This window comes from Aedes albopictus, chromosome 2 (genome assembly GCF_035046485.1).
Source record: "Aedes albopictus strain Foshan chromosome 2, AalbF5, whole genome shotgun sequence".
Taxonomy (NCBI): Eukaryota; Metazoa; Arthropoda; class Insecta; order Diptera; family Culicidae; genus Aedes; species Aedes albopictus.
The window spans coordinates 465,224,204-465,236,351 of record NC_085137.1 but is presented as its reverse complement, the minus strand read 5'-3'; the positions used below and the strand labels follow the sequence as shown (position 1 = coordinate 465,236,351).

The 12,148-nt window shown below is 39.4% G+C and overlaps 2 protein-coding genes across 2 annotated transcripts in view; both read right to left on the bottom strand.

Annotated features, from left to right (window-relative positions):
• The window catches only part of LOC109418868 (uncharacterized), a 515,512-nt gene that overhangs the window by 247,856 nt on the left and 255,508 nt on the right, over nucleotides 1-12,148 (bottom strand). The gene's annotated exons all lie outside the window — the stretch shown is intronic.
• LOC115254602 (piggyBac transposable element-derived protein 4-like) lies at nucleotides 8,343-9,824 on the bottom strand. Its single transcript, XM_062849238.1, has one exon. It carries the CDS (start codon nucleotides 9,634-9,636, stop codon nucleotides 8,752-8,754), a length of 885 nt encoding a protein of 294 aa, XP_062705222.1. The 5' UTR covers nucleotides 9,637-9,824; the 3' UTR covers nucleotides 8,343-8,751.

Here is a 12,148-nt window from a genome sequence, read left to right as displayed (position 1 = left end):
ATATTTCTTCATGGTTTCCATGTGTTTAAAAGTTTTTGTCTTAGTTCATTTTGCTCTGAAAATTAGAGGAAAACTTGATTTTATTTAGAAATTGTTAACAATCATAAGGTATCCCATATACGTAACCAATGAATATTTTGACAAAAAATTTAGAGATCCTGTATGACAATGACCTCCTTATTGTATCCTAATCCAAAAAAGTTTGATTCATTAGGATTATTTCATTAAAAATCATCAAATACCGCAAAAAAATGGAATGTCGCATTTATTTATGGGTCATACTGTTCAACATGCTGAATGTGACCATCAGCTCGGTCTGTCACAGATAAACTAAATCAGATTTTCCCAGACCTCCCAATAAATCTTACACCCTATTCGAAACCCATTCTGTTCGGTTCGTTTTCGACGTCATTCGTTCTCTCTCTCGTTCGAGCTCGGGTTTCTCCCCGTAGTCGGGCCAATAGTCCATTGTACGTCGTGCTGAAATTCCCGCACTCTCGCTGGAGATTTACCGTCTGCTGTTCGCCTAGCTTTTTAATATGGAACACCTCCGCGATCATCCTGGTATCTGGGTGTTCGATTCGTTCCAAAATCGTTGTGCTATCGAAATCGAACACATGCCCTTCCTCGATCGTGTGTACTGCTAGGCCAGATTTGGGAACTCTCTTTTTACTGTCGTTCTTGTGTTCCGCAATTCGTACCTCCAGCATTCGTTTAGTTTGCCCGATGTACACCTTCCCGTCTTCGGCTCCACACGGTATGGAGTACACCACATTCGTCTGTTTGCCTGGTGGTATCGGATCCTTCATCTTACTGAACACTAACTTTTTTATTTTGTTTTGCGGTCGGGAAGCCAGGATCACGTTGTGTTTTTGCAGGATTTTTCTCAGCTTCTCGTTCAGACATGATATGTAGGGGGCGGATGCATATTTTTGGGGTTAAACATAGCCAACGATCTTTACACCTTGTGGTAGTATGGAACTCAATCCGCCGTCATACGCCACGTTCCATAGACGAGTGCACCGATGAACTGAATTCATCGCGGTCCGAGAATTTTGACACTAGAGCGGGGTCGCATCCAATCAGAAGTGAAAGATTTCCAATCAGAATTGAACAATTCTGATTGGGAACGACCCCGCTGTAGTGTCAAAATTCTCGGACCGCGATGAATTCAGTTCATCGGTGCACTCGTCTATAGTGGCCCAGAAATGAACCCTGTGGTGTTTTATGGCTGATCTCTCCTCCCTCGGTGTTGTAGAGCGTTCTGGAAGTTGCTACTTGGATCCGGTTTATATACCCAGGTAACAATTCGATGCTGTTCAAACGTTTTCCAACTATTTTTAAGCAGATTTTATTTGAACAAAAGCTGAGCACAAGAGGCACTATCCTTTGTTCAGACACTAAACATCTAGTTTTGATATTTTTTTTTTAAACTTTAACTGATTTGAAGTTCATTGAAAGGCTGTTTTTTAATTTAATACGCACTTAATCAGTCAATAAAATTTATTTATTTTGGTTAAAAATAAAAAAATACACTGAGGAAACTGGGATTTGAACTTGGACCTCCTGATGTATAGTCACTCACTTAGCACCCGCACCACACACAAATGTATACATATTCTTGATAATGAGAGCATTACTTATTGTGTCTGAATAATCAAGAACATAGTTTAACTACGCCTGGATTAAGACTGAAGAAGCGATAATTATTCTACAAAAACATTGTTTAGGTCAGCTGTCAAAAATTATTTTATTAGAGGTTGAACAACAGATGAATAAGTCTGCATGTTGGTGCCTGTTTAACCTTCCTTAGTCCCTAAAAAAAAGTTACAAATAAGACCCTGGGTCATTTTTGACCCCAAACTTTGAACGCCTCTCAAAAATCAGTGGCTGGGCCGATTTTGATTTTCTTTCAAAACAGTCAAAATAGTACACAATCATGAAGTTATAGAAGTCGAATGCCCATCTTTGTTGCAAAAAACATGGAAGTCCCTCAATGCGATTTTTTCCGGTGGTCACTCCGGTGGCCAAAACGGACCAGAATGGTCAATTCTTCTTTTTAATGCCAGAAGCCACATGGCCATGAAAAATCATGAAGTTAGAACCGTCGAATGTCTATATTTGTTGCTAAAACATGAAACTCCCTCAATACGGATTTCACCAGGCGTCACTCCGGTGGCCAAAGCGAACCAGAATATTCAATTGTTCTTTTTAATACCAGAAGCAACATGTCCATGGAAAATCATGAAGTTAGAGCCTTCGAATGCCTATCTTTGTTGCAAAAACATGAAACTCCCTCAATACGGATTTCTCCGGTGGTCACTACGGTAGCCAAAACAGACCAGAATGGTCAATTCTTCTTTTTAATGCCAGAAGCCACATGGCCATGAAAAAAAAACATGAAGTTAGAGCCGTCGAATGCCTATCTTTGTTGCAAAAACATGGAAGTCCCTCAATACGGGTTTCTCCGGTGGTCACTCCGGCGGCCAAAACAGACTATTGTGGCCAATTCTTATTTTCAATGCCAGAAGCCACATGGCCATGAAAAATCATGAAGTTAGAGCCGTCGAATGCCTACCTTTGTTGCAAAAACATGAAACTGCCTCAATACGGGTTTCTCCGGTGGTCACTCCGGTGGCCAAAACAGACCAGAATGGTCAATTCTTCTTTTCAATGCCAGAACTCACATGGCCATGAAAAATCATGAAGTTAGAACCGTCGAATGCCTATATTTGTTGCAAAAACATGATACTCCCTCAATACGGATTTCTCCGGTGAAGTGACCACCGGTGGCCAAAACAGACCAGAATGGTCAATTCTTCTATTTAATGCCAGAAGCCACATGGCCATGAAAAATCATGAAGTTAGAGCCGTCGAATGCCTATCTTTGTTGCAAAAACATGGAAGTCCCTCAATACGGGTTGCTCCGGTGGTCACTCCGGTGGCCACTCCGGTGGCCACATAAGACCACAATGTCCAACAATATTTTTACATATCACAACAATATGGAGCATGTAAAATTATTGAGATTTCATCATGAGTTAACCAACGCAGATGTGTTTGGCGCGGAAAACCGTTCAATTTCGTTACAGTCAACTCGTTGGCCATCTTGTGGGATCCCTGGAACCGGTTCCAGAAGGACGGGACATAACCAGAAACATACAGAAATAGTTCTCGACAGATTGTATTATGGCCTAAAATAGTTTGATGCAAAAACTTCTATCCTGTAAATAATATGAATGTGCTTTCAAGCACATTATCGTGAAAAACATTACTTTCCGGATGTTCTGGATTTCCGGAACCGGTTCTTAAGAATTAGTCAATATTAATGTCTTTAATCAAAGTCCACGTGAATACCTTTCCAACGATTCTTGAACGGTCCTGATTACTTGTTCGGTTGCAAAGTTATAGCTTGCCAAAGTTAGGGTCTCTAAAGCGGCATTTTTCAGTTGAAGCAGGTTCCCGGTGGCCACAGCGACCAAACCCGGAACTCTCCGGGGGTTTTGAAAACTAGACATGTGTGGCTTTCATTTGGGCCAAAGAAAATCAAAATCGGCCCAGCCACTGATTTTTGAGAGCCGTTCAAAGTTTGGGGTCAAAAATGACCCCAGGGTCTTATTTGTAACTTTTTTATGGGAGCTCCCCTAGGGGTCGTCCAATGTTTTGGATGAATGGAAATGATAGTTTTCCACAAAAAAATAATTGTCTGAAAATTTCAGATTTCTAGGCCTTTCGAAACAAAAGCTATAGCGAATTGAAATTCGGAAAAGGTCAAAAAAGACCCCAAGACCTTACTAAGGTTAAAAGCTGGTTACACAGATGAATAATATTCTATTCAACTTGATATTCAGCCATCTATGTATTGCTGATTCATGAGGTTGAACAAGCCATTCTTCAGACCAATATACAGCTATCATTGTGTTCAGCCACTGACACCATTAACCCGCCAATAATCTGCTGATACCTTCACTGTTCAGCATTCATTGTTACTTGGGTAGACCTTCCATGATAATCACTTCATTGACTACGATCGGAATACCATCTGTTCCCGGTGAACTGTTCATCTTGAACGACATTGCTATTGTGATGAGTTCGTCGTTTGTCCCTATGGCTTTGGCCAGCATCTCGGTGGAGTGCTCTGAAGGTGCCGATGAGCTTTTCGTCTTGGTCATGACTACCCAAGCAACACGACTTGTTTCAAAGCCAGTACCAGCAACATCAGTGGAATTTAAATATTCACTGTTTGTATTAAGGACAACAGAACATAATTGCGTCTCCTTTGAAACGCAAAAAGCGCAAATTCTAAATCGTTATGCAACTTGAGCTAGTGGGATTGATAAAAAAAGAACAAAAAAATGTCCATACTCGAACCATGGACACCAGGAGTATTAACCACTCACCTAACATACTACACCAGAAACTCTGTGAGAGATTTGCTGCTAAACGCACCATAAAAGCTACTGAAGTTACGCGTTACTCCATTATATCTTCTTTGTCACAAGTTAGAAAGCTGTCAAAATGAAAAGACGCGCAAGTTTTCCGTAACACATTTGGAACCTAATCTGAACAAACAAACCACAGTAAGATGTTTCATGTGTGTTACATATGCTATATAGCACATTTAATGCAAGCTGACTGTATTGTCACTTGCGAAGAATATGTTAGCTCCACCTCCATAAATCGATGTCAAATATGATGTTTTTTTTGTAATTCCTATGAAACAAAGCTGCAACTTAACGATATTCGGAGTTTATATGCAACTCAACTGACAAGATTGAAGTTGCGTGTGCTTTTATTGCAACTCTTTTAGACCAAAACATAGAAAGCCACATTTTGGATGATGTTGCAGGTGCTGCTTGGGTACCATATGGAACACCACTCCAGGGATTCATGTTGGCTTTCTGGCAGAGATTGTCGAAGCTCACCGTATGAGCGTATAGGTTGCCTAAATTTCCGTATTCAGTGCCAGTTTAGCCAGCACTGAAGTGGATGAGCAAGTGAGTTAGTGAATTAGTGAGAGAACTTCTCCGTGCGTGAATGTGTGAGTAAATACATGCATTAGTGAGCAAATGGGCTGCAAAACGGTGAGTCGATAAGGAGAGCGTCCAACATAGCTCTGGTCCTCACAAGTTCCTACCTCATGCTTCCACGGGTCAAGCGATGACAAAGACCGCCAGCTAAGAGTTGTGTGCTTAGCTGATAGTGCAGCCTGGGCACTGTTGTCCTTCTGACTTCAGCTAGATTGAGGAGGTACGACCCCGAGCGTCTGTTCACCAAGGAGGTGCGGCTCAAACAATGTCTGTTCTGGCGTCCAGCGGCTGAGTAAGAAACGCTGCACCACGCCCAGCTAGATCCAAAGTGGTAGCCCCATCAGTGTGGTCGTCCTAGTGTTCGTTGGGACGTTAAACAGAACTGGTACGATGGCCCTTCGGCGAAACAGGAGTGTTGGCGTAGGCTCAATAAGCCACCCGTAAAAATCCCCATTGCGAATAACATAGGAGAAATTACGACTCGATACAATCGGCAAAGACCCACGCGACGAAATAAGGACTACGATTGGAAACTTCGAACATGGAATTGCAAGTCACTAGGTTTCGCAGGATGTGACAGGATAATCTAGGAAGAACCACATCCCCGCAACTTCGACATCATGGCATTACGGGAACTTTGTTGGACTGGACAGAAAATGTGGAATAGCGGGCATCGAGCGGCTACCTTCTTCCAAAGCTGTGGCACCACCAATGAACTGGGAACAGGATTTATAGGGTAAGATGCGAGCGACAACGTGTGATCGGGTGGCAGCCGATCAACACAAGTATGTGCATGTTGCGAGTTAACCCGTATCCGCCCAACAGAAAGAAAAAAATTCAAATGGCTGCCATTTCGTCAATTTTCAACCGATTTCTTTCATTTTTTGACCATTGCATTGTTTTGATGCCTAGTTTTAGGAAACCTATTGGTCATTTTTGAATTGTCCGGCTATCCGGAGTTATTCCGGTGAGTCACTGGGTCACATCCGGTAAAAATGGCCCCAACTTCCTTTTGCCACTCAATTTCTTAGAGTAACTGCTGAAAATCCAGTTTCATTTTAACAAATTTTCATAATCCAGACCACAGTGATATTTTCAGAAGCAAATTAGGCGATGTAACCAGTTCTAGGCTGGGTCCCTGCTTGGAATCTACTCCAGGGACCCTCAGGGAACCGGCCCAAGAGCGGTCAAATATTATTTTACGATCAAGTTGAGCAATATGGGTATCAAACTTCAACATTTTCTAATACCAGTTAGAAAACGGTCACTAGAAGATGTTTTGCGCACATTGGCCACCGGGAGGACCGATCCGGTGGTCCCACGCGGAACAAGATGTCGGCCATTTTGAAAACTGTTTGCATCCCACACTGGGCAGAACGCTAGTGCTCTGGATAACCATCCTAGAGGTTTCGTATCTTCAGAGAAATGTCTTGTAACAGTTTTTACTATAATCTGGTTATCTAATACTTGATCTAGATAAGTTGAAACTGATCTAGATCAGTTCTATGTTTTCATAGAAGTGTCCTAGAAAAAAAAATTCTTCTGCAAAGACGTTCATACTGCTGTTTTTGACATTTCTCCCGAAGGCACCTGGACTGTAAAATGTAAACAAAAGGCACAGTGGGCCACTTCATGAAAAATGTCAAAAAAATCATGTTTGATCAATTTTACGTAAAAAAATATTCTAAAAGAATGCTTTTACTACACGTTTGCAACTGTATCCGCCCAGCAGAAAACAAAATATTCAAATGGCTGCCTTTTCGTCAATTTTCAACCGATTTCTTTCATCTTAGAACCATTTGAATCGTATTGATGCCTAGTTTTAGGAATCTTGTTTGTCATTTTTGGATTGTCCGCCTATCCGGAGTTCCCTTTGGGACTAAATGCTCAAATTCCAGTTATATTTCAACGAATTTTCACAGTTTAGCCCAGAATGATACTTTCAGAATCAAATTAGACTTCCCATACTTGGATTATTCTCCAGAGCCCTCAGGATACCGGTCTGAGTATGGTCAAATATTATTTTTCGTCCGAGTTTAGCAATATGGGTATCCAACTTCATCATTTTCTGATACCAGATAGGAAATGGTCTTTAGAAGTTGTTTTTGGCATATTGGCCTCAGGTAATTCTGTTAGATCCCCCGGGTAGCTAGATATCGGCTATTTTGAAAATTGCTTGCGTCTCGATGGTATAAATGTCTAACTTCAGCATATGCAAAGTTCGTTTGATATATAGTTATGAGCAGATGTTCCTGCGATATTAGCCACCCAGAGTACCGTTCCGATGACTAAACTATGGAACTAAACAAGGGCCGTTCAAAAACCACGTAGACTTTTAGGGAGGGAGATCTGGTCAAAGTTTATGCTCCATAATTTCGAAATTTTGAATGAACGAAAGTCTAAAAGTGGGTAGGGGTGTTTTGAGATGACCAAAATTCGGTTTACGTGATTTATGAACGACCCCAAATAAAACAGTAGTTCAAAACGGGAAAAGCACGTTTGTCGACATTTTCAACGCAAAGATGTGGAAATAACGTTATACTATGTTCTGCAAAATTGTTACACATTTGACACCATACACACGGAAGACAGTCCCGGTGTTCCCCCGGGAAATCTGCATCCGGAGGAATTGAGCATTTTTTTTTCTAACCAATTGGTACTACGGTTTCGAAATGTCGTCTATTCAAGGCATGGATTGTTTGAAAGAATGTTTCGGTGTTATCCCGTGGAATCTGTTTTCGGAGAAATTTAAATATACGGCACCACAGTAATACGAAATCTATTATTTCATTTGTTTTTTAACACAAGTGTGTACTCCCATTGAAAATGTTTTGTGGTGGCTTGTCAGTTTAAAAAAAAAAATATTGTGATTTTCTTGTAGAACTGGTCTAGCCGCACAAGTTTTTCATATGTCAAATTCTCAGGTTGAGCTTCTAAAATGAGCTGGATCCTGGATGTGATTGAATTTAGATATCTCAAAATGACATTTTCAGCACTGCTGACAGGCCACCACGAAACAGTTTGAAAAGAACAGTCGAATGCACCAGCGGTACGCTCTAAAGGCATTGGTCACCCGGAAAGCAGTTTTGGCGATTAACCGCAGAACATGGCTTTGAAAAAATGGAAATGTGCGGCAACACCGCAGTGCCTATAATCATTTTTTTTTTCAGAATCGTTTGGAACCATGGTTTTGGCCACCTGGAGAAATAATCCATTTATAGTTTCGCTTCTACGAGATAAAACGAGGCTAAACAAATCTAGGTGTAGGCATTTTGGTTTGATATTTGATATGATAATTTTGATTTGATAATTTTCTCAATTTGATTTTTGATTTGATAATTTTCTATTGATTTGATTTGATTTTTTTTTCTATTTGATAATTTTCTCAATATTTCTGCACTCATCCGATGTATGAATGCAAGATACTCGCTATCGTTGAAAATAGTTTTGTGTTTTCAAAGGTGGTTTATATGATAAATTTTTTTATTAAACTCTCATAGCACAAGTATACATCTCGTTGTTGCTCTTCAAATTGAATCAATACATTTCACGCAAAATTTAAACGACACTTTTTTTTGACAGTCTACACAGATGAACATTTTGCACTTTGCACATGTAACCTTCGTCTTGCGGTCCTTTTTGCACCGTTGACAACGAGCTCTTTTTAGTTGTGGAACATTTTGTACGAATTTTCCGCTTCCGCAGCACTTTTTACAAAACGTTATGCTTCTTTCGCAAATATGTTGCATACAAACACTTGATAAACAAGCAGAACATGTCTCAGTTGCTTGAGACACATGGACGCAGCAGTTGCATAGTTCAGTGTTTTGGTATAACTTTCAAATGTTTGAGAAGTAAAATTCTGCATTTGCAATTTCAGCTTTTGACGAATTTTAGTTGATTTCTCTCTTGCCTTGACATTTTCCAGAATAAGCTCATTACATAGTTCTTTGAGAAAGTCCGATCTCCAACGATGGTTCCCTTTTGCAACAAGTGGATACTTTTTCTTAAATAGGCAACTTGCATTCAAGCATGCAACGCTAATAAGCTCCATGATAAGCTTTTTTGTCCAAACTCGTGTCTTCCTTACGCAGTTAGTCTTTCTTGTAATGAAGTCTCCTGCATCCACAGCTCCTTTAGTGTTGTTGTAGTGCTGTACTATTGCAGGTTTTTTTCCTGGTTCATCGCATTCTGGAGTAGCTGAGGAAAGGAGTATAACTGGCTTTTTTTTCTTACCATTGATGAAAGATGTCAAAGTTTTCACACCGGCGTGTCCAACTAATGTTGTGTTCTGTTTACGTCCTTTTGAATTTTTGAATTCCGGTGGAACATTCGTTTTATTGTGCCGAACAGTGCCTGTGAGAATCGTCTTCTTTTCCCATAACTCCTCGCAAAGTTCTACTGATGTGAAGAAATTATCCACAGTCAATTCTCTCCAGGCCATTGTAAAAGGCTTTATCAGGTCTCCAACAACTCTTTTTCCTTGGCCTTTTTCGACTTTACCTTCAGTCTTTCCGCAATAAACCTGGAGATTGCATATGTATGTGCAATCAACGCACGAACAACACCAAACTTTGATGCCGTATTTCCCAGGCTTTGCTCGCATGTAGACCCGAAATGGAACTTTACCTGAAAATAATATTACATATATCTAATCATCAGATTGCATTATTTTTAATTGAGTGAAATATGTTTTAATCTCGGCTCCTTTGAAATAGATTATACTATTCTATGCTCTTTATTCATATACATTTTATATAATACTAATACATTTTATACTTTTATTTAAATGAAGCAGCTTTACGTTAACATTTTGTGTATGTATAGATTTAAAAAACCCAGATTAATCCACCTAGTGGTGGTAGTGCCTTTCTCGTCGAATATGTTCTCATGATCTTTCCGTCGACGTTAGCCGCTTAATACGATTTATGTAAAAGTTGACCTTATGACAAAAATGCAGAAAAGGGAAATTTTCCATTCAATATTAAATTGCAATGAGAAGAGCGAGGGCTCAACCAGCCGCACTAAAATTGTGCACAGTAATTTTAGACGCAAAAGGAGATTGGAAAAACTTTATTCTGTGTTGATGTGACAAATTATAATTTTTCCATAATAAGTTGATCTATCCTACTTTATATTAACACCGCACAGAGGTCCAGTTTTGGGAAAAGCTGACTGAAACTCAATTTTTGAACATGTATCTAATGGGTTACAGTATATCGAGCACTTGTCTATAATGTCATGATCATTGAATAACTTTTAAAGAATTTGAAAATATTGATTTTGTATCTTGTTACGATACTGCTGCTGGAAAAATATAGCATTTTTGATAATGAACATAAACGAGTTTAAACGAGTGCGAAGAACTGCCAAAACAGTAGCACCATGGTGATACCTATATTGTCAAATTGTATGAAAAACAGTTATTTTTTTCGGACTTTCTTCGAAGAAATTGAAAAATAATGAAAATGTCAAAAAAATGAAATTGAGATCTTAATAATACTGAAGCCTTATTCATTTAGGTTAAAACTAGTAGACTACTATGATTTGGCAATTTCTACCAGGTATTTCAAATCTGGACCACTGTGCACCACATGAATTTGAAATGGTGTGATTTGATGAGATTGCTTTGGTCACGATGTTATTTTAATGCATATATGAATACTTCGACCATTTCTTCACTTTAAATCTTACCATCAGTGGGGATGTCATTGGGCCAAAACTGCATAGTCCATCCCTTTGTAGGTCGTTACAACAATATTTTAGCTCTTAATCAATGTTGAATTCAGTAGACACGTTCAGTTTCATGTTGTTTGGGATTGTTTAAAGTATAAATGCTTCAACTTTAATTTTGACAATAATATAGTCTAATTGAAATTGGCCCAATTTTATCCCTTCTAGTGGGTGACATTGGGCCAAACACGAAAAGTCAAACAAAATAGTTCAATGTGAGACGTATCGCTTGCAAATCAAAACTATTGAATACATAGATGCTTGCGCACAATCTATTAGTGTCAAGTCACTTTAAAATAACATCACAGACAAATAAACGTGAAAGTTTGACCACATTCATTGTAAACGATTAATGATCCATTACAATACATCCGCTAAGCCTTAGATATAACTCCAACTAGCATTCTCAAAACACGAAAGTAATATATCCTTATCGTCTACCTAGAAACTGGTATGCGTGTATTTTTAACTTAGCTTGAATCTTACATTTATTTCTAAAACAAACACCGAATTATCCATAAAATAATATGAATACTCTCAGTTGTTGTAATTCACATTTGTAGGGTTCTCTTACTGACCGGTGTTAAGCTTTTTCTACTGGGCATTTTAAAATGACGATTTTGTACAGTACGCTTAACCATGATATTCACAGCACGTTTTCTTAATGGAAAATCAACAAAATGTGACTTTTTTTACAGCGGATGGTCAACGCAAGTTCTTATTCTTCTTCTTTATGGCACTACGTCCGCACTGGGACTTGACCTGCCTCGCTTCAACTTAGTGTTCTTTGAGCACTTCCACAGTTATTAATTGAAGGGCTTCCTTTGCCGCAAGTTATATTTATCAAATACTATCCACTTTTTGATAATCACTTTAATAAATGTTAGTATATTGAGCGAATGTCACCCCGACTGGCGGTGCGGTACCCAACATTTACCAGGCTATCGAAAAAGTCACGATTTGATTTATCGCTAACATTGTTTTGTTCACTTTCATAGTTCCACTATTTGATGTGCCACATGGGTTTGGTTCAATTTTACGTTTGATCATTTCCGGCGGACACCTGGAACCGATTCCATGACACTACTGGTTGTCCCAGATATTGTCTATGGCTATTTTCTTGTTAACTGTTCATCAGGCTGCCTAAAAAGCCGCGAATTGATGTGTTGCATGAGGAGCATCCATTAAGAGTATGTCACGCTGAAATTGGGAATTTTGGACCCCCCCCCCCCATCCTCCCTTCGTACGGATTTTTCTTATACTTAATACATTGCTTGTCACACTTTAAAAACCACCTCCCGCTCCGCCCTAGGATTGTGACGCACTTACTGGATGGCCCCATGACTGGTTTTGATTCACTTCTATATTTTACCATTTCCGGCGGG

Excerpts from the sequence above, each read along its gene's own strand:
- LOC115254602 (XM_062849238.1), bottom strand. The coding sequence starts at position 9,636 with ATGCGAGCAAAGCCTGGGAAATACGGCATCAAAGTTTGGTGTTGTTCG.